Below are 22797 nucleotides of genomic sequence, written 5' to 3'. Positions count from 1 at the left end.
CTCTCCACCTGCCTCACTCTTCAGTCTGCAAACCACCACACCACTTTCGCACATGGGTAGGCAAACTAAGGCCCGGGGGCCGGATCTGGCCCAATCACCTTCTAAATCTGGCCCGCGGACGGTCCGGGAATCAGCGTGTTTTTACATGAGTAGAATGTGTGCTTTTATTTAACATGCATCTCTGGGTTATTTGTGGGGCGTAGGAATTCGGCCCCCCACAAGGTCTGAGGAACAGTGGACTGGCCCCCTGCTGAAAAAGTTTGCTGACCCCTGACTTACACAGTCCTCTTCCTGGATCACCTGCACAATCTTCTGAAGGATTTCCTCCAAGGTCCTACAGAGAGACAACAGGGGGATGTCAGGGCAGTTTGTTCATTTATTTGATTCCATTTAGGAATTGCTCCCTCTAAGGTACATCTTGAAATTATTCCGCTGCAGAACTGCTCCATATGCTTGCATATCTCGCCAGGGGCTTGTGGGCTTCTTCATAAATAAACTTCATAAGATGGAACCAAGCTTGCCTTTTGACAAATCTCTCCACAAAAAAGGAACCTCCTGTTTGTTTTTAGAGTTTCACTGGGCTTTCCCCCTGTGCTTTAAATGACCATCAACTTGTGCATATTTCTTTTTTTAAATTGTGGATTTCAGCCACACTTTATCCCATACATCGATCAGAGATCTCTATGGTCAAACGGTTCACAAACCTTCCAAACGAAGAAGCAATTTAAGTGCAGCGCCACCTAGTGACTAAACTACAGAATGACACCGTCGCCCTGGATGGTCCTAGATCGCCCAACCCAGGGGCGATGTGGCCCAGGGGCAGACTTTGGGCTTTAAAATTTCAGTGGTGCCCTTTGTGACGCCAACGTTCAGCGCCCAAATGCCTCTCACCTTCTGTTGCTCGTCATTATTGCAGTATACCCTGCGGCTCCCTCTTGGCTCAGTGCCCAGTGCGGGCCAACCGTTTGCGTTCCCCTAAATCCGCATCTACGTAGCCCAGGTTTTGTGAACCATCCTGCGACCTCTAGGTATAGGGCGGTATATAAATTAAATAAATAAACCCACCGGGATTTGACATTGAAGTTCTTGCCCAGCCAGAGGTGCTTCAGAGATTTGTTCCTGCCTAGCGCCGGGACGAGAGTCAGCAAGTCGGCGTCGAAGCCTGGTGTGAGGATGATGAGGAGGAGGAGGGAGTGGCAGGATAGGTCAGGAATGTTAAGTACAATGGTTTAATTGACACAGAAATGAAAAATGGCCGAAGGTATATTGCAGAAGATTTAACATGGGGTTTTAAAGCCAAGGGGAGCACTCTGAGCTTTTGCTAAATTAACGAATAACTAACTGATTGTCGTTTTTCTGGTAGCTAACACATAAGGGTTGTAACCTTAGATCATATCGTGGGAGGTATTGGGTTGCAAATCTCCATTTTGAAGGGAGCTGCCTTTATGAGTCTTTTCTCCCAAACTCAACGGGGTGAAGATGTAAAATGAAGCTCTCCTGAAGGGAGAGTAAATAGCCTGGAGGCTGGAATGCAAGCTGTGGAGAGAGAGAAACCTTTGCTTATAGGTCTGTTTGGATTATTTTGTATTTTGCAAGATGCTAAGCCTGTGCTGGAGAGCACAAGGCATTGTATGGATATTTCAGACGTATGATTTGCTTTGTTCTGTTCTATTTTAAAGAGATCTGCTAGTAAAAGTTTGAATAATGTTTTTTGGGGGGGGGGCAATAAAAATTGTCTGGACAGTGATTTATTCCAAAAGGAGTCAGTTCTAACACTTCTAATCACTTCAGACTGCACAATATTAAAATCTGCAAGAAGGAAGGGCAAATACAATGGGCAAGGCAGGAGCATCATGGTCTCACCGTTGTCAGAAAGATCTAGACTACTCAAGGCGCTGATTCCAGACAGCTGCTCTTGAAGGACTTGAGCCCCCGGGGAGCGCAACTAGGTAGGAAGGAAAGGAAGATGGAGAGAGAGAGAAAGAAAGAGAGGTTTAATGAGTGAGGCCTATCGTATCAAACGGATGCTGGGAAGCTCTGAGGTCAATCGCCTCACATGGAAGCAGCTCGGCCCCCAACGCCTCCTCTCTGAGAAGACGTCTGCACAAGAAGCCCACCCCATTTGCCCCCACCCCATTTTACCTCACATCCACTCAGATCCAGGTGGAGTTCGCTGAGGTGGGTGTTGGCCGACAGACCTTGGAAAAGAGACCTGCGCGAGGAAGGCAAGGACATATTGTGGTTTTTTAACAAGCGGACTAGGGCGCCTGAGTGAGTGAAATCTCCCTGGTAGTGTAGCTTAGTGGGTGGAGCACCTGCTCTGCATGCAGAAAATTCAACATCAACTCTTTCTGCTTGCGGTTCTCAGAAACTGGTGGCCTACCCCGAACCAGAAGAGGCATGAAAGGGGCGGAGGAGAGGTTGGCTGCACGCAGACGCAGTCTCCGATTCCTTGGGGAAAAGGAGGAGAGGACTTTCAGTCTCGGCAAATGATTTTCATGGAGGAAGACCACCGGGAATGAGCTGCTCTGCTCATGAGGCCTGACCTTCAACCAAGTCTGTGGAGGTTGTGTTTTTGCTGATTAAGAGCTAATGCCATCTTTGAACTGTCTGATTACTGACTGCTCCTTTGACGCAGAGGGAGAGAACAGCCATTGTTGCCATGGGCCAGGAATTTGCTTCACCTAATGAGCAGCAGCCTGAAGGGGCAGAAAGCAGAGTGACTCCACCTGCCGCTGATCAGCCTTCTTGCTCCTGATGTGAGCCAGCTGGCTCTTAAACAGGGTTTCCAGCCTCAGTCAGTTGCTGGAAATGACTTTTGTCGTTCCTGGCCAGACCTTGCTGCTTCTTGCTTCTTCTGACCCTCGACTTTCTTGACCCCCCAATCATCTGACTAAGTCAGGCACCCCCAAACTGCGGCCCTCCAGATGTTTTGGCCTACAACTCCCATGATCCCTAGCTAACAGGACCAATGGTCAGGGATGATGGGAACAGTAGTCCAAAACCTCTGGAGGGGCGAAGTTTGGGGATGCCTGGACTAAGTGAACTGAGATATTCCTGACCTCACGACTGGCGTGGACCTTGTATATAGACTCTGCCTCCAGCCAAGTAACCCCTGAGACTTGGCTGGCCTCTCCCGCCACTGAGCTCTGTTGTGGCTGGGCAGCAAGGGACGACAACCATTGTCACCAGTGACCGCTGAGAGCCTTGTTCTGCATGAATTTGTCTAACCCTCGTTTGTGTTTCTATACCGCCAGTTCACACAGTATAATAAGGCCTTGTGCAGCAATATATATGCACGGTAAAAACCTAACAACATTAAAAACGGTACAAAGTTTAAAGCTTTCCGAAGTGGTGGCTATCACTAAAATAGTTGGGGCATCCCTCCAGCAGAGGGCAGCAAAGCCCATAGATGTGGCACTGGAAGCCTGAACCAGTCTTAGGTTTGTCATGGCAATCATGTAAGAATGTTGCAGGAAACAGTAGTTTCGCAGAAGTCCTGGGAGCTAGCTAGCTAGCCTGTTACCCTAGTACTGTACAGGCATCTCCAAACTTCGGCCCTCCAGATGTTTTGGACTACAATTCCCATCTTCCCCAGCCGCTGCTAGGAAGTGTAGTTAAAGGCGGTGAGAGTTGTGAAGAAGCCACTATTCCCTTCCCTTTTTGAGCACCAGGCAAGGTACAAAAATGCTCTCATCCTTCTAGGCTGTCGTGTCTCTTCTTCGTTCAGCCCAGACACCGAGGTCCAGCTCCGAGGGCCTTCTGGCGGTTCCCTCACTGCAAGAAGTGAAGTTACAGGGAACCAGGCAGAGGGCCTTCCCGGTAGTGGCGCCCGCCCTGTGGAACGCCCTCCCATCAAGGAAATAAACAACTACAGTGGTGCCTCGCTTAACGAACGCCCTGTAAGACGAAATTTTTGCTTAAAGAAAGGATTTTTCTAGCGGAGGTTGCCTCACTAGACGAATTCGTTTTACGAAAAATTCGTCTATCGAATTGCGGTTTCCCATAGGAATGCATTGAAATTCAATTAATGCGTTCCTATGGGCAAAAAAAAATTGAAAAAATTCAATGCATTCCTATGGGATTCGCTAGACGAATTTTTTGTTATAAGAATAGACCCGTGGAACGAATTAAATTCGTCTAGCGAGGCACCACTGTACCTGACTTTTAGAAGACATCTGGAGTCAGTCCTGTAAAGGGACGTTTTTATTGTTAGATGTATGTCTTACTGTGTTTTTAAATTTTGTTGGATGCTGGCCAGAGTGGCTTGGGCAAACCAGTCAGCTGGGCAGGGTACAAATAATAAAATTATTATTTTTATTAGTCATTGTCCTTCACTGGACCACATTCCATGTATTAGGGTTTTGCTTTGTTTTTTGTCCGTTGCGGGATGGTGACCCCATGACATCATGAGGTCCCCCTTGAGGTCACTACGCCCCTCTCATGAGTCTCAAAGACAGCTCAGGGACAGAGCTTTGCACGCGGACAGTCCCAGGAGCTCTCCCCACCATACCACAGGGAACACCCCCTGTCTGGATGCCTGCTGCCAGTCAGTGTACGAAATGCTGAGCTAGATAGACCAAAAGGTCCGACTCAACCTTAAGGGGTCTTTCTGTGTTCCAGAGACCCAACAACCTGAGAGAGGGGGGCGTTCAATGTGGCCAGCTGGAAAACCTAATGGCTGAATCGAGTCTTAATGCATACATGTACAGTGTTTTCGGAGTGACAGGGTGCAGGCCGGGCGAGTGGCGGGTGTGCTCACCTTAATGCCTCCACGGGTATTTTGATGCCTGACAGGTTCACATAGGTGAGGGAATAGGCACTACAGAAAAACTGCTTGAGAGATGGCTGCAGTCCCTTTCCTTTCCTGCAGAGGGAGACAGAGGAAACCATCAGAGAAGCCATTCCCGCCCCCCCCTCCCCGCCGCCGCTCTGAGCATCCAGAAGTCGATCCAAAAGGAGGGTCTCCCGGAATGAGGGTAGAGAGACGAGCGGAGTTCCTTACCTGTGGGAGAAGGTGTTTCGTGCCAGGTTGAGGTAGCTAAGCCGCGGGCAGCAGCCGTGCAGCAGCGCCCCGAAGAGCTATGGGGACAGATGGACAAGACAGACAGATCCAGGAGGAGGAGTGAGTGATTATCCCGGTCGCTAAAACCTGGGGCTGGGGGGCCACCCCTCTTTCCCGCATCGGCACCTCGTAACCCAGCATGCTTTCCACGTCACCCTTGCCCCCGCCCCCGGAGTCTGCGGCTCTCTTAAAACCTTACGGCATCCACGGCGCAGTCTGTGGACGAGAGGTCCAGGTGAACCAGTGCGTTGGGCTGGGCCAGGAAGGAATAGAAGCCCTAAAAAAAGAGGGGAAGGGGAAGGAAAGGGGTGAGAGGGGCATAGCTGCCAAGTTATCCCTTTTTTACAGGGATTTTCCCTTATGCTGAATAGGCTTCCTCGCGGGAAAAGGGAAAACTTGGCAGCTATGGAGAGGGGACGAAGTACGTGGGGCGGTGGCGACACTAGGCTGCAGGGAGAACACGGCAGAACAAAATCCGCGCAACACAAGGCCTTAATTTCGCTACCTTTGAATTCAGTAATGCCACGGCTAAGGCATCCCTGACGGATACATGTTTGCAGGGGGCCACCTTCCAACAACCACTTTTTAATGTGCATTCACGATTATCGGTGCTCCCTACCTAGCAAGTTGCGCATGAATCCTACTTTTCGTTTGCCCCTGGAATTGATTTCAGGACAGACATCCTGCTTTGTTTTCAATTGGTGCACGTGCTGAAATCCCGTGCAACATTTTATACCACTGTTTCCCCCCGTTTATTTTCTTGCCCTGCTTTTATTATGCTGTATAGAGCAAAGAGCTGCCTCTCCAGGTGCCATTCCAACCATAAGTTGAAAGGGTTACGAGACAGTCTTTTCCCAACTGGTCTCCTCCACAGATGATAATAATAACAATAATAATTTATTATTTATACCCCGCCCATCTGGCTGGGTTTCCCCAGCCACTCTGGGCGGCTTCCAACAGAAAAATAAAACACAGTAATCTATTAAACATTAAAAAGCCTCCCTGAACAGGGCTGCATCCTATCTGCAAAACTTAACAGTTTTAAAATACAGGCGTGTATTTTCACCTCCGCAAGATTGAACGCAATGCTGCCTGGCCATACTTGAGAGTAGCGTCCATCAAATTCCGCTTGAAAAACAGTTATGCCCAAGCAGATACCACAGTATCGAATCAGTGCATGTTGTGCTAGCTTGTTCTCTTTATAGAGATCTGATATAATGAGGTTATTCCCCCTCTTATATTATCTATACCAGGCATAGGCAAACTCGGCCTTCCAGATGTTTTGGAACTACAACTCCCATCACCCCTAGCTAACAGGACCAGTGGTCAGGGATGATGGGAATTGTAGTCCCCAAACATCTTGAGGGCCAAGTTTGCCTAGGCCTGATCTATACCAAGTCGTTCATCCACTGCTACAATATCCTTCCTTCTTGCAGGCCAAGAACACTAGGTGACAGCAAACATTTTTTAGCTGGGGCAATTAGAATAAGATCCAGCATCTGACTAACCTGTCTAATGCCTAGTAAAGAAAGCCCATTCGTCATATGTTTTATTTGTGGTCAAGGACGGTTATTAACTCTTTCGTTTGTATACAGTCATACCTCGGTTTAAGTACGCTTCGGTTTGAGTACTTTCAGTTTAAGTACTCCGCGGACCGTCTGGAACGGATTAATCCACTTTCCATTACTTTTTTTTTTAAAAAAAACAACAATTATTTTTATTAAGGATTTTTGGGTTACAAAGGTAGTGCAGTGTCTCATGCATCATTTTTACACATCAATTTTTACTTTCAATGGGAAAGTTCGCTTCAGGTTAAGTATGCTTCAGGTTAAGTACGGACTTCCAGAACCCATTGTGTACTTAAACCGAGGTACCACTGTAGTTGTAAATTCTTAAGACTGTATTTTGTATAGCCAGCCATCTAGCTATATCAGTATTTTGCTGTATTTGATTCCTTTGCTGTGGCTTGCGGCTGACGCAAATAAAGATTTTTATCTATCAATCTTTCTTCCCCCAAAGCATCCTGGAAGCTGTAGTTTAAGGGAGCCAGAGTTGTGAGGAAATGCCTATTCCCCTCTCAGAGTTACAATTCTCAGAGCGGCTTAACAGTCGCTCTCTTCCCAGGGAACTCTGGGAATCATAGTACTGTGAGGGCAATACATGTCTCCGAACAACTCTCAGCACCTTCACTGAACTACAGCTCCCAGAATGCTTTGGGGGACGCCTATGACTGCTTGAAGCGGTATCATAGCGCACTAAATGTACCGTGCGTCTGTAGCCAGGGTGATAACACAGAGGAAACAAAGCAGAACAACCAGGAAAGCACAGCAATAGGTGGCCATCCAATACAAATGCACCACAATTGTGTCAACGCAAAAGTTACAGGCCGGGGTCACTCACGTTCGCCTCCTCCGTCCCCAGTAACCCTGGGTTTTTGCTCAGGTCAAGATGGCGGAGGGAGCTGGTGAAGGCTGGGTTGGCTCCAAAGGTCTGGCACAGAATGGCGAGTCCTGGGGAAGGAAAACAGGCCCCCGAACTGTCACCAGCGTTCAATTTATGTCCCCGTTCACAACTCGTGAGGGAAGTGGTTTGCGATGATTACTTTTTTAAAAATTAAACCTCATCAACATACGTCAGTGTTTGAGTCCGAATTTCTCCTTATACACCTGTTCTTCTACGCAGTTTTGCCTAATACACCTATCCTCCCCCATCCCCAATATAAATGCTATCTTCACAATATATGCATTTTTGTGCACATTTTACCTCAGGTCTATGCACTTTTTTTGGTACAAATTATTCTGCCAAAGAGCTGCACTGCAAAATTCAGAGATACGTCAATTTTGAAGGATGGCTAAATTTCTGTTTGTATATTATTTCGCAAAGTGCAAATTAGGTTTATCCTTAAATAAGAAATGAGTCGAATTTGTCCCCCACTCCTAATAGTTCTGAGTAAATGCGCCTAGGACTGTACAGTCCTGGGCTTCTGGCCCTCCAGATGTTTCAGGACTACAACTCCCATCATGCCTCATTCCATGGGCCATGTTGACTGAGCTGCCTGTGCCCGAAGTGCCTGGCTCAGTTTGCCTCACGTTGCCTCTGCCTGGCAGCTGCATGACAGGCAGAAACCCAACTGGTGAAGCCTCTCTCCAGGTCAGATAAATCTTCTTTGTTTTTTGGTCATGAGACAGCCAGTAAATGTCAAAAACAGAATAGAACAAACACACAAACGAACGAACTTTGACTTAATGTGTTAATCTACTAAATATTGCAGCTAATAATAATACAGGAACCGCCTGAGACTTCCTTTAAATGCAAACTGGACCCAAAGTGCTGTGAACGCTCCTTTTTTCCTGTGCCCGCTCTGTCCATTGAGCTTGCCACATTTCAAAAATTGAAAATCCTGACACACAAGTTTTTGAGCAATTTTTTAGGAAGTTCCCCCCAAAAAAACCCAACTCTTCCAAAAAAAGGTTGCCATATGTCTGTGTTTTCCCGGACATCGTTACCGGTTTTGTAAATTCTGTCTGGATGCAATTTCCAACAGATGAATCCCAGATATTGTGGGATGCGATCCATGAGAGGCAGTCAAGTACAACATTCCTTGAAATGCTAGAGAAGACATGCGAGGGGGTGTTTGGTCCAGGCAGTCAAAACTTCCTGTTCCTCCAGGCTGGAGGACCCTTCCCTTCGCATGTGATAGAAGGTGGGCGTGAACGAACCTGTCCAGGTAACCAAAGTACGAGTCACGCAGCAACCTTTCCCTTTTTTGACTTCTTTCTTCGTTTGACCAGCCTTTAGCTAGGACTGCACTGCTAGCAGAAGCACTGGGATTATCCCCCCATATGGGGTAGATCCACATGTACAAATTTGTAACTAAGTCTGCCTTCAGAAATCCAACTGTGAACTGATGTAAGTAAACTTCTTTTATTGACTTTGAATAAGATTGTGGTGTCTTTATTCTTTTAAGAGGGATTCAAGGGAACTTACCAGGAACAAACAATTCAATCTGAGACAGACTGAATTGTATAATAGCGAGAGGCTCACACGAGCCTGCAACCAGCTATCTGCTGTGCATGTAAAAAGGGGAATGTAACTCTGCTAAGTAACTTGCTAGCGCAAGTTAGGAAGGATATTAATAAGCTATTTATTTATTTATTTATTTATTTATGCCCCGCCCATCTGGCTGGGTTCCCCCCGCTACTCTGGGTGGCTTCCAAACAAATACAAAAATACATTAAAATATCACAGATTAAAAACTTCCCTAAACAGGGCTGCCTTTAGGTGTTTTCTAAATGTCAGGTAGTTGTTTATCTCCCTGATCTCTGATGGAAGGGTGTTCCACAGGGCGGGCGCCACTACCGAGAAGGCCCTCTGCCTGGTTCCCTGTAGCTTTGCTTCTCGCAGTGAGGGAACCGCCAGAATATATCCTCTCCTGCCACCCTGAACATTCCCACAGATATGTATGGGACGTATGGAATCTCCACCCCTGCCAAGCGTACCTTTAGCAGTGATGCTGGTCTTGGAAAGGCAAAGTTTGCTGAGGCCTTTCGGGAAACACAGAAGTTGCTGGCTCAAGGCGCTGAGACCTGTTCAAGGGGGACGAGAAGCAAAGTGGGGCGAAGATGAGCAAAGAAGCTTTCTCTTTTTTTACCCCCAAAGGCCCTGTTGGTTCAGGATCCCTCCTCACCTTTGTCCTCCAGAGGGTTGTGGGAGAGGGTGAGGGCATGGAGGGCGGCGTTTGGGTTCTCCGCCAGGACACAGGCCAGTTTCAGGGCGAAATCTCTGCAAATGCACCCGGAGAGATAAGAACATGTGAGAGGAAAGCTCCCCAGCAGGGAAGTCACAGGGGAAGCTGGATTGAATCAAGGGTCGCAGGGCCAGGATGAGACAGGAGTGAGATCTCCTTTCATAATCAAGATGATTGCATTTGTTCATATACACCCTTTTGCAAATTAATTGAAACAAAGCGTGTTTTCTCTCTTACTCGTGATCCTGTACTCAAAACAAACACAAAAAGTCAGTTGATCATTATGGTGTCGGAAGCCGGTGTAGCCTTATTTGCTAACAAGGGTCCTTAAGTTGCGCCCAGGCAAGGACAGAGACAGTCAATAACGACACCAAGGGTTAAATCCAGAGAAAGAATTTCATTCTTAAATTTAAGAGACTCTTGGTGATCAGCTTCACGGCAAGAGTAAAAAAACACACATTTGCAAAGATTCTTATACACTTCTTGGGCTCCTTTCCCCCTCCTCTGTAAATGTGCGCACGCAAGGGGGGTCACAGGTTACAAGTACGTATAAGGAAGATCCGTATCCTGTCCCCCTCATAAACACATGCACATGCTGACTCAACAAAGCCTTCAGCAAGACCAGTTTATGCGTCAAGCTGCCAATGCCTCATCTGCTGATAAGCCTCTCTGCCTCTCATTCTGTGTTCCAGACAAGGTCAGCTCTTAGCAAGCTGGGCATCCTGTCTTGCTATCGAATGTTTTCATTACACTTTGGCCTACTTTGGTACAGAGACGCAGCGGCACCGAGAAGCATTTTAAGCAAGACATACCAGGGATATTGGGGGGGGGGGGCGCTAAGCCATACACTCAGAATTATACAATGCAGGCAATGCAAACTATAGGATCAGATCTAGCTCAATAACACAATTGGCAAATCTCTCCCTTCACCGGCAGCCAATAGAAGGAATGATGTGCTCGACACAATATATTGAGGTTCTACAAAAGAGAGTTACTCCAGAGCTAGAAAAGAGGTATCCTGACGGTAATGGGATACAGTGGTACCTTGCAAGACGAATGCCTCGCGCAATGAAAAACTCGCAAGACGAAAGCGTTTTGCGATGTTTTTGGTGACTCACAAGACAAAGTTTTCTATGGCCGTGCTTCGCAAGACATTTTTTGTGGGTTTTTTTTTGTGGGTTTTTTTTTCTGCAGCAAACCACGCTTCGCAAGACGAAATTATCGCAAGACGAAGCGACTCGCGGAACGAATTACTTTCGTCTTGCGAGGCACCACTGTATTGCAGCAGGACCTAGCCCCCCTGTCACACATCGAAAGTGGTGAAGAAATTCATGACAGAGCAGCAAATGCAGGTACTTGATTGGCCAGGGAATTCCCTGGACGTAAATCCCATGGAGAATTTGTGGGCTATATGCAAAAGTCGCCTCCGTGCTGTAGACTGTACGACTATGGAGAAGCTCATTCAGGCGCTGATTCAAGTGTGGTACAGGGATCCGAAAATCAACAGTGACTGTTCGAAACTAGTAGACTCCATGCCAAACCGTGTTCAAATGCTGCTTAAAAACAGCGGAGGTCATATCCGTTACTAATGTACGCATATGTGAGTTTTGTACATGTGTGTGTGAGTTTTGTACAATAAACTACATTGTTTGTTTCAATTCATTTGCACAAGGGTGTAGAACAGCTTTTTTTGCACACACATGCATTTTGCACACACCAATCGCTTTCTTGAGATCCATTGAACTCAAGAGCGCAAAGACTCCTGGACGCAAAACTGGACACACACAGAACTCTAAAACCAGGTTTAACCCTTCCCGAATTAAAAAATTGTCACCGTGGGTGGAAGAGGGTGGTGGGAAAGGACAGCAGCTGGGGAAGGGAAGGGTTAAACCTCCGCTTTCTGCGCACTGTGTTCCCGAAGAAAATGGGAATAAGAAGCAAAATAAAAGCAGATTCATCTGTCCGGACGAGAGTATATTTGGAATGGGTATCATTCAGGCGTTGAAGCCCCCCCCCCCGCCCCCGTGTCCACATGACATCATCGTCCAAAAGCCAGCCAATATTTTTCAATGATATATAACGAATTGAAATATATGTTTAAAATAACATTTGTAAAAAAGAAGAATAAGCTTTCCTTTTGGGAATTATAGGGACAAAACTACTCAAACTGTACCGAATTGGTGAAAAATACCAGAAAAACAAGAAATCAAGATCACAAACTTTTTATAAAAGAATGGAAATGGTTTATTGAATATTTACAAACAAATGGTAAATAGATAAGAGCATTGGCAGGATTATTGCAATAACCTGCAGTTTTGTAAGAGTATATATTTAAAGTAGATGAATAAATGAGTAAGTTAATTTGGAATATGCAGAATTTTTTTTAAAAAAAATTAAGGAACTGCAGAAAGAGAGGGAAGGAAGTCAAGTTTCAAAATGTTAAAATTATGGTAAAATTATTGAAATGTATAAAAATAAAAATCATAAATATATATTTAATTGCTGCCCTCAGGCTTAAAAAAAAGAAGCAGCTCCCGATCTTTGACCTTGCCATATTGCAGGCATCCCCAAACTGCGGCCCTCCAGATGTTTTGACCTACAACTCCCATGATCCCTAGCTAACAGGACCAGTGGTCGGGGAAGATGGGAATTGTAGTCCAAAACATCTGGAGGGCCGAAGTTTGGGGATGCCTGCCATATTGTTTCACAACAGCCCAAGGGAACCAACTGCCACCCACGGCCACATGTGGAAGATACGGTTGAATCTCAGCATGTTTAGAAGGCAGTTACACATAGAATCAGAACCACAGAACTGCAGAGTTGGAAGGGACCCTGAGGGTCATCTAGCCCAACCCCCTGCACTGCAAGAATCTTTTGCCCAATGTTGGGCTCGAACCCATGACCCTGAGATACAGCTGTCTCTCTCTCTCTCTCTGTGTGTGTGTGTGTCTGGAGATGATAGATAGATAGATAGATAGATAGATAGATAGATAGATAGATAGATAGATAGATAGATAGTGGAAGTCTTAAGTCAGGTGAATATCACCCTTTCACAAGGTATCACTACTATTTTTTTCAAAAAGGAAAGAAACGACTATCTCCCCTCACAAGAAAACCAGAATAAACTTCAATTTTGCCCATTCCAAACCATAGTAAACAAGGCTGCTAGTATATGTACTCATGTACTCAACTGATATTCATTTTACAGGGTTTTTTCTTAAACCCATCTTTTAGGGTGTGCACACCTTTGCAAGGCGCTATGTTTTTATTGCAGCAACGCAGCAAAACCCCAGAGTATTCAAAGAATCATGGAATTGTAGGGTTGGAAGGGACCCAGAGGATCATTTAGTCCAACCCGCTGCGATGCAGGAATATGCAGCTGCCCCATAGGGGGAGGAAAGCCTGCAGCCCAAAAATGACATTGCTGGGATTTATGAATATTTCTTTGAAAAGGTGTGCGTGCGCAGTACAGAAAGACCTGCATTACATGCCCGGAACAGGAAGTGCCAGGGGATACGTTCCGCCAAGCCCCTCCCATTCAGCCAAGCCCCTCCCATTCAGCCAAGCCCCTCCCATTCCGCCAAGCCCCTCCCACTGGTGCAGACTGCAAGCGATGAAATAGCAATAGAACTAGAAATAGGCTCTCTGCGACTGAAAGTACAGCAACGTGCAGTGCTAAAGGTGCACACCGCAAAAATTGGACCCCAACGACCCACTTTAAGGCATACCCTCAGCATCGCGCATGGGCTTGGCCCTGGCCGAAATGCACCTGCGCAAACCGGAAGACTCTCTCTCTCCCCCCCCAAATCCGCATGCAGCGGCGCAAAGGTGAATCTAGCAATGCCTCACGTTTTTAACCCCGCATTGTCCAGCACCAGCTCCTCTAGGTGGTGGGATTTGCTCACCGTGTGGAGAACCTGCTCAGCGACCTCGGAGCCCTAGGGAGGAAAGAAGAGGTGTGGGTGCCAGGGAAGCCTCAGCGTGGTTGCGGTGGGTGCTTCGAACGGGGTGGGAAGGGAGTTAACGGCGGGAGGTGACGCTTGGGGCAAACCTGGACCGAGCACCACTGCTGCCTTCTGTTGGAAGCCGCCCAGAGTGGCGGCAGAAACCCCAGGACATTCTATACAAGATCTCAAAGCAGCTGTTTTATTACAGAAAAATTTCAGAAACAGACTGGAAAGAGAAATTGCTGAATTGGAACTCATTACCAAGCTCAAAACCATGGAACCACCTGGCATGAACAAAGACATTGGATTCTTATCTCATTATGCATGATCAAGCTTTCTTTAGCCTCAGTCCTTGCTTTCCCCCCGCAGGACCTATTGCAGTCATCAGCAGTCGTTAACAGCCATCTACAGGTTTACCACTCCTACAGCCCATCACCCATTCCCATCACCCCCACCCACCCTCTCACTGTATATAAGAGTCTGGTTACTTCTGTTTCATTATTGTTATTGTTATTGTTATTGCCAAAGCCATTCCTCTGAACAGGCTCCTTTGCCTCTAAGACTTGCGGAGGAGCAAAAATCCCAGGTGTGGGTTTTCCTAAGAGTGAAGGAAATCCTTTGTTCCGTGCACCCACTTGGTTCCTGTCAGTGGAGGCATTCGTTGTTTTGGAAGTTTATTTTTATTTTACTGCATTTCTATCCCACCTTTCTCCCTCCAAGGAGCTCAGGGTGGTATACACAAGTTCTCCCTGCTCATTTAAATACCCACAACAACCTTCCGAGGTAGCCTAGGCTAAGAGGCAGCGAGACTGGCCCAGGGTCACCCAGTAGTGAGCTTCATGGGCCGAGTGGGGAATTGGGCCCTGGTCTCTCCCGGATCCTAGTCTGGCACGCTACCCACTACACCGCACGGCTGTCAGCCAGCCCCCGACTTGCCTTCCTGTTTAACAACCAGTCCAGAGGTTGTCATTGGCTGTCAGAATTCCTCCTCCTCCGTCTCAGAGTGGCCTTTGCAGGACTCGGCAGGGAGGAGGACCAAACCTGAATTACTTGGCTCTGCCAGTTGTGGGCTCTGGCGCCACCTAATGGTAGCCTCCCTGCCTCCCGACCCAATCGGCACCCAGCCGCCTGCCCGCAGGGCCAGCTTGGGAGACCTACCAGCCGCAAGTCCTTGCAGTAGAGTTTGGTGAACCACTGGTTGTATGCCAAAGCAGCCACGATCAGCGCCAAGTCCCTGCGAGGAGAAGCAGAAAGGGGAGAGAGGGAAATGGTATTAAGAGAGGGAGTGGCAAATCCTTGCCTGGACTGACTCCAGCTACAAAAAGCTAAGCTGGAGTCAAGTCATGGGGTCTGAGCTTCTGCCCACCATGAACCATCATGGGCGACAGCAGCAGATACCGTCTACAGTATTCTGATTTTATTCTCTTGCTAATTGTGCTGTTTGAAATGTGTGTTTTATATCTGACTTCCCTTAGCAATGTTTCGTTTCGACCTCTTTAATATTTCAGTGCCCTGTTAATTATGTTGCTTTGAATATATGCTCAACAGGGCCGGATTTAGGTTCAATGAGGCCCTAAGCTACTGAAGGTAACGGGGCCCTTTATATGTCCAGATGACCTTTGTCAACAACAAATGGTCGCCGTTTTTAATGTTGAATATATGCTATATGGTAATTTATGGGCCTAACGGGAATCTAAAGCCATTTTATTTGTTTTTTTATCTTATAGTTTGGAAATGTACATCCAGGTTTTTGTTTCCTTTTTAAATTTTTTGGGGGCCCTCAAGAGAGTGGGGCCCTAAGCTATAGCTTTTTGAGCTTATACAGTCATAACTTGACATCCGAAGGCTTTGACTTCCGAAGAAATTGACTTCTGAAGTCAAAGCCTCCGGAAGTCCGCCCAGCGCGCGCGTTCTGCGCCTGCACAGAGCAGCGCGTGCGGCTGCGCATGCGCCGTAGCAGCGCTTCGACATCTGAAGACTTCGACTTACGAAGACGACCGCAGAACGGATCGTCTTCGTAAGTCGAGGTACCACTGTACGTAAATCCGGCACTGGCCGTACACTTAACGCACATCGCTTCCCCTCAAGGGAAGCCTGGGAACTTCAGTTTGCCCCTCGCCCAAGCTACAATTCCCAGCACCCTCCACAAACAACAGCTCCCAGAATTCTCTGGGGGAAGCTGTGCACTTTAAATGTCTGGTGCGGGCGACCTGGGTGCTTCACAAAGCAATCTTCACAAAAGCCTTCCAATGTAGGCCAACACTATTAGACCCATACTGCAGATAGAAGGGGGGAGACTGAGGCGCTTGCCTAAGGCTACCTAGTGAGCGCATAGCAGTTTGAGGATGGATTTGAGGTCTGTGGGGCTACTTGGAGGGTGGACGGGGGTAGGGTAGGGGTAAGCGAGTTTTTAATGTTCTGTTCAAAGCCGCCCAGAGTGGCTGGGGAAACCCAGCCAGATAGGCGGGGTAGACATAATAAATTTATTATTATTATTATTATTATTATTATTATTATTATTATTATTATTAACAGAGGTGGTTTTACGTGGCTTCTCCTCACCGGCTTTCCAGGTGACAGAAATCGAGGAGGTTGAATTCCCGGTTGTCTTCGGAATGGTAAATTGTGTCAACGTCCTACAGCGCGGGGGATAGACGGGTAGCCAAAAAGAGATCAATTGATGATTAATATAAGTTTCCCTTAAGGAGCTCCAAGCAACATAAAAAGGTTTCCCACCACCACCACAACAATCCTGTGAGGTAGGCTCAAGATGAGCCAGTGAGTTTCAGAGTTTTGAATGGAGGAAGAGGCAAATTGTGGCCTCCCCACCACAAAAACCAAGATAATATATCCATCTTCATACACCCACAGAGCGTGCATGAAACCATTCTGCTGCCAGATCTCCCCCCCCCCCGTCTCTATTTCCAGCCAAAACTTCCCGCTATACAAAAAGCCAAACAAAAAAACCCACACACATATTTTTCCAAGGCTGCCGTCATCACTGACTGTGGCCTGGATTTGCCTGTCACATTCGCCCAGAAACCTCCCAGAGCAGATCTGCATATTGTTTTTGAGCAGAAGAGCAGGAAACGAGGGTTTCGGAAACATAGCAAAGGTGCCTCAATTTGAACCAAACCCTTCGGAGAGGCGGAAGGGGGGGGGAACCGCCACCCCGTGTGAGTTGCTCCACCTAGAAGTCCTTGTGGCGAGAGAGGAGGTGAGAAAGCTTCCACCAAAGCGGCCACATCCTGAGCAATTGCTACTTTTCCGGCGGTTTCTTTTTCAGGATGCAATAGCTAACCACCTTGCTCCGGCGAAGGGGGTCTCTCTCCGCAAGGTTATCCGAGAGGGCACCTCAGAATCGGGTCGTGCAAACCGCCGCTCGGCCCACCGACTTACCCACTGCACCTCCTCGCGGCAAGAGTGTCCGTTGTAGTCGCAGAGAGCCGCGTAGGTTTCGGAAAAGCCTCCTGAGGAGAAGCAAACAGGCCCATATTATTGCTTAGGCTCCTCCGTACGGAAGCCTTGTTTTCGCAAATGCCGGGGGATCTATTTTGGCTAGCTGTTACTCCAAGTAGACCTGCTGAAATTCACAGGCCTGAATTTGCCACGGCTGTTCAACCCGGCAGGTATGCTCTGAGGAAAAGCCAGTGGAATACAACCCGAACGTCTGGCATAAGTCCTACTCAGGGAAGACCCACAGAAATTAATCGACACGGCCAACTTGCTTGTATCCTGCATTCCCATTTCACCTTTTTTCTCCAAGGAGCAAAAAAGGTGGCGTCCATGGTTCTCCCCTCCTTGTGAGGAAAACTTGAATCCAACCCAATGTTTTCCTTTCCCTTTATTTTTATTTTTTTTAAAAACAAAATATGAAAATCATTGTCGTTGTGAAATGATAATAATGATTAAAGCCACTATGATAAAAACCGATGGGCAATAGGAATATTTAACCCATCGTGCTTTAAATTTGTACATTAATATCAGCAGTCCAATCAAAACAGACAAGTGTAAGCAGGTCAGATCTTCATCCAACTGGGATTGCCTTTCCAATCTTGCAGCATAAGTCTCTTAACTGTTTTTTATGTCCATCTGTTAAGTCCTATGAAGCCGTTGCAGAGACTGAAGCTTCCACAGCTGCCTAAGTCCCCTTCTCTCCAAGGTTTCCCCCAAGAAATCCTAGACTGTGCCTGAGTGACACTAATTTCTCCTTCGCCCTCTTCATGCCTCTCCTGGTTCTTCCTCCCCACAAAATGCATTTCTTAAGCCAAGGTGTGTGGGAAATTGCAGCCAACCAATGCGTGAAGGGGTTAAAACCACAGGGGCAGATTCCTAGACTCAGCTAGGTCACACCCCCTTTTCTCCAATGAGGGGAAGTGAAGCCTTCTCTTCCTGTTCCTTCCTTTCTGTGCCATGGAACCCACCAGGGAGGACATTTTATCCAAGCTCGGAGCATGTGCTTGAAGCTATCTTTCTGTATTTTCTACCCAAGAATATTCTGCCTGCGTTCTCCTCGCTGCTGCTTGGATAAACACATGAATCTGACTTTTGGAACATTTTGTTAGTAAAGCATTTTAAACTTGCTAAACTGGTGTGGTCTGATCAATGCTTGGATGGAGGGGTAGAAAACGGTGAGTGCTGTATGCAACTAAATGGGATATGGAAAGGGTTCAAAAGGCTGCGTTCCCTACAATACTGCTGCTTAAAGTTGTGAGTTTAAATCAGCGTTTCTCAACCACTGTTCCGTGGCACACTAGTGTGCCGCGAGATGCTGGCTGGTGTGCCGCGACGTGCGGCGACGAGAAGGGCGATTTGCATTGTCACGTGCCTGGCGGCCGCCAATAAACAGCACTCACCCGCCGGAAAGCAATAGTTCTCCTCTTTCCCAAAGCTCAGTGCAAACGAGCCTGGCGGCCGCCAATGCACAACACTAACCCGCCGGAAAGCAATATTTGGCAAGTGTTTCTTACAGTCATAATTATAATATAGGGCGGCACAGAGTTAATTTTTTTAACTTTTTTAATGGTGGTGTGCCTTGTGATTTTTTTCACGGAACAAGTGTGCCGTGGCCCAAAAAAGGTTGAGAAACACTGGTTTAAATTCTGCTGCTGGGGCTCCTCTTCTGCTGAAGAGTGTGTAAAGCCCGGATTTTGAATCTAGATACCCACCAATTCTTTTGTTATTTACCCCACACGTGTGGGTCACAGGACCATATACCGCCCCGCCCCCCGCCCCCGGCAACCAAGATCGACTGCTGTTAAATAGCTGGCGTGCTATCTTCATCTTGGTCGGCTGCAAGCATGACGGTTTGCGCAGGAGAAGCAAAAGGAAGCCTTGCCCCATGCAAAACAGCATGTGGAACTCAAACCCACAAGACGCAGCAGCAAAGGCTGGCTCGGAAGAGCTTTGAAAATCTATCAGGCCAGAGGTTTCCAAACTGTGGTCTGTGGACCACCAGCAATCCACAAACTTCATTCAGGTGGCCTGCGGATTTGTGTTTGGAGACGGGGGAGGCGGCACACCCGTCACATTCAGGGCTCTGATTGATTCGCAATTGGATCTTTAGCACTCGCATTCCGTTTTACTGAATTGCAATTTGGATTCTGTGGGATTGAAATCGCAATACAATAAAAGGCAGGGCGTGAGAAATAAAGCGAGCGATAAAAATAAGATTCGTTCCCTAGCACAGCGCATTAAAAATGCTACCACGGGCAGAAAAACAATTTAAGTGGTCCGTCAAGACCCTTAGCAATTTTCAAGTCGTCGGGGGGAGGGGGGGAGTTTGAGAGCCACTGTCAAAATTCGATTCCAGCCTCCCCCCAAACCCCTATTTGTCACAGGCAGCGAGAAAATGGTTAGGCCAGGGGTCAGCAAACTTTTTCAGCAGGGGGCCGGTCCACTGTCCCTCAGATCTTGTGGGGGGCCAGACTATACTTTTTTGGGGGAAGGAATGAATTCCTATGCCCCACAAATAACCCAGAGATGCATTTTAAATAAAAGCACACATTCTACTCATGTAAAAACACCAGGCGGACCCCACAAATAACCCAGAAATGCATTTTAAATAAAAGGACACATTCTACTCATGTAAAAACACGCTGATTCCCGGACCATCCGTAGGCCGGATTTAGAAGGCGATTGGGCCAGATCCGGCCCCCGGGCCTTAGTTTGCCTACCCATGTCTTAGGCTGACATGGATCTTCCCTGTCCTCAGTCGTTCTCAACCAGTGTGCCCTGGCACCCTGAGGTGCCTTGAATGATAGTCAGGGGTGCTGCGGGCAATACTGGCCTCTGTCCCTTTTTCCTTCCCTCCCTCCTCTGATGCCCTCTCATGTCTCTACCTCCCAAAGGCTTGCACAGCTGTTTGTTGCAGCGGTCCTGGCTACAAGCTCCGCAGGTGAGTCGTGCCTCTGGGGTTGCCAGGAGCTGAGGCGGCCTCGGAGTAAGCAGGCGAGGAGCCCAGCCAGCCAGTCCGCCAGCCCTTGCTTAGGGAATGGGCAGATGGGTGGGAAGCTGGGCAGGCAGGCAGGCAGGCGCTGTGCTGGCCTTTCTTGTGCTTGCTGTGTGCAATGCCTGCCGGGGAGCTGAGTGCCCAGTGCTGAGGGAAAACCTTTCCACTATGCAGGCCTGGCAAGGTGAGTAAGATGCTAGCCTCAGCCCTTGTTGTTGGGAATGGACAGACAAGTCCCAGGCCCCTGTGGGGCAGTGTGAAGAAGCACCTCTCTTTGCGGCATGGGGTGGGCAGCTCAAAGACCAGGAGCGGCGGCAGAGGCTGCCCAAAGGACTCCCAAGGCATACCTGCCAAGTCCCGGACTGCAGAATCCGGGACCGGCAGCCGCGTGACACCGGAAGTTGCGTTGTCACAACGTCCAGTGTCGCTTTGCCCATCTATGGGCACCAAACATGGCCACCGCCGGCTTCGAAAGTCACGTCTACGCATGTCCGGAAGTGCACAGATGCAACTTCCGGTGTCGCTCTGCCCATCTATGGGCACCAAAAATGGCCGCCGACACTGAAAGTCGCGTCTACGCACTTACGGACATGCGTAGACGCAACTTTCGAAGCCGGCACTGGCCATTTTCGGTGCCCATAGATGGGCAAATCAGAAAGGAAAAAAAATGGCCGCCGGCAGGAAAATAACGGGAGACAAAGTGATACGGGGGACTGCCGGGAAAAGGTAAGAAAAAAACAGGGGTTTCCCGGGGAAAACGGGTTACTTGGCAGCTATGCTCCCAAGGAGGGGAATCCAAGAGAAGGGTGTTTGAAAAGGGGTGAAGGGCTGTCCACTCTGCAGGCAAGGGGTGACAAAACTAGGGATGCAGTTGGTCAAGGGAGGCGTGGACTCAGAAAGCTTGAAAACCTCTGCCTGCCTTGATGCAATATACCTTTGATTACCCGTTCTTAAGAGGCAGACTTGAGAAGATGCCTCTGACCGCCAAGCCCGGATTGTGGGCCCTCGAGGCCCATTTGGCTGCTAGCCCCGGAGACAGAAGGCTGGGCTGAATGCACTTTCCTGCCCGATCCAGGAAAGCAATTTGTGTTTTCTTCAGGACACCGCTTCCGGGATTCAGGTCAGTGGGTTAAGTGCATAATGCAGCGACTGTAATTAAAATTTCATATAATTTCCTGTGAATGAAGATCGCACTGCCTCCCTCTCTGGGATGCGATGGGCACTGGGAAGCTGGAGAAAACCCTGGCAGGTTCTGGAACATTCCACACACAAACAACACCCAATGGCCGCCCCCTCCCTCCCTCCCTCGTCTCTCCATCATCTTCCCCCCTCACCGCATATGCTGTGTGTGGTGGAATTGGAGCTTTCCGAATTGGGGGACATGTCTCGCGGCGTCTCGGGGGTCTCCACCGTCCCATGGCGTATGAGGCAGCTGCGACAAGGGGAGGAGAAGGAAGGCATTTCCTGAGTTATTTTATTATCATTTATTTGATTTATATACCGCCCTTTATCGAAAGATCACCGTGTACAGCGTACGGCATCAAACACACATTTTATGGAGCATTGTACAGTGGTACCTCGGTTCTCGAACGTGATCCGTTCCAGAAGACCGTTCGACTTTCGAAACGTTTGAAAACCGAGGCACAAAGGGCCGGTGGCAAGTTCAAATGGAAAAATTGAAAAACACGCAGCGGAAGCCGTTCCAATTCCAAGGCGCGCTTGAAAAACGGAAGCAATTATTTCCAGGTTTTCGGCGTTCGGAAACCGAAACGTTCGGCTTCCGAGACGCTCGGAAACCGAGGTACCACTGTAATAAAAAAGCACAACAATGGACAGCAGAACAATAAAATAATCAGAATAACAGTCGCATCACCACCAAGCTTCAACTGATCTGATAGTCTTGTCTAAGTACTGCATCACAAGAGCACGACAAGATATTGATCGATTGATCCACCCATCCATTCTCCAAGGAGCTTAAAGTAGTATCCATAGTCCCCCCCCATTTAATCCTCACAATAATCCACACCTTTCAACATTTCTCCGATGAAAATAGGGACATCCTAACCCCGTGAGATACTGTATATTCCTGCGTATAAGACTAATTTTTAACCCAGGAAAATCTTCTCAAAAGTCGGGGGTCGTCTTATACGCCGGGTTGTATTTCTTTTACGGCGAATATATCCCAAACTCTATATTTTAACTGGAAAAGTTGGGGGTCGTCTTATACGCCCAGTCGTCTTATACGCCGGAATAGGTAGGTTAGGCTGGGAAACTGTGACTGTCCCAGGGTCACCCATTGAAGATTCATAGCTGAGCAGAGATTTTAACTCCTAGACCCACTCTCCATAAACCACTACGCCACGCTGCTGGACTGAAAGTGTGAGGGATATGGACATGTAAATTTGGGGGTTGCCTCTTCCCTAATGCAGGGGTGGGGGACCCTTTTTGGTCCCCCCCCCAGGTTGCCAAACTACAACTCCCACCAGTGCCGGCAAGCACTGCCAATGGCCAGCGATGGTGGCAGCTGTAGTTCAGCAACCTCCAGAGGGCCAAACATTTGCCCACCCTGACCTAGAATCATAGAATC

General features: G+C 48.0%; 2 protein-coding genes across 2 annotated transcripts in view; one reads left to right on the top strand and one right to left on the bottom strand.

Moving 5' to 3' along the window:
• LOC118095902 (myosin-7) overlaps nucleotides 1–22797 on the top strand; it is a 373415-nt gene that overhangs the window by 122012 nt on the left and 228606 nt on the right. The window lies entirely within an intron of this gene.
• CARMIL3 (capping protein regulator and myosin 1 linker 3) overlaps nucleotides 1–22797 on the bottom strand; it is a 65323-nt gene that overhangs the window by 18191 nt on the left and 24335 nt on the right. Inside the window, exons 6-20 of the mRNA XM_060281858.1 lie at nucleotides 21545–21642; nucleotides 17159–17229; nucleotides 16322–16395; nucleotides 14918–14993; nucleotides 13662–13750; nucleotides 9753–9847; nucleotides 9565–9651; nucleotides 7466–7575; nucleotides 5265–5342; nucleotides 5006–5082; nucleotides 4763–4867; nucleotides 2143–2212; nucleotides 1864–1945; nucleotides 1066–1162; nucleotides 280–334 (exon numbers count right to left, since the gene is read on the bottom strand). Of these exons, the coding sequence (XP_060137841.1) occupies nucleotides 280–334; nucleotides 1066–1162; nucleotides 1864–1945; nucleotides 2143–2212; nucleotides 4763–4867; nucleotides 5006–5082; nucleotides 5265–5342; nucleotides 7466–7575; nucleotides 9565–9651; nucleotides 9753–9847; nucleotides 13662–13750; nucleotides 14918–14993; nucleotides 16322–16395; nucleotides 17159–17229; nucleotides 21545–21642 (1264 nt within the window). The remainder of the gene's footprint in view (nucleotides 1–279; nucleotides 335–1065; nucleotides 1163–1863; nucleotides 1946–2142; nucleotides 2213–4762; nucleotides 4868–5005; nucleotides 5083–5264; nucleotides 5343–7465; nucleotides 7576–9564; nucleotides 9652–9752; nucleotides 9848–13661; nucleotides 13751–14917; nucleotides 14994–16321; nucleotides 16396–17158; nucleotides 17230–21544; nucleotides 21643–22797) is intronic.

This window comes from Zootoca vivipara, chromosome 13, assembly GCF_963506605.1.
Source record: "Zootoca vivipara chromosome 13, rZooViv1.1, whole genome shotgun sequence".
Classification (NCBI taxonomy): domain Eukaryota; kingdom Metazoa; phylum Chordata; class Lepidosauria; order Squamata; family Lacertidae; genus Zootoca; species Zootoca vivipara.
Note: the sequence above shows the minus strand (reverse complement) of the source record. Positions and strands in the feature narration are given on the sequence as shown.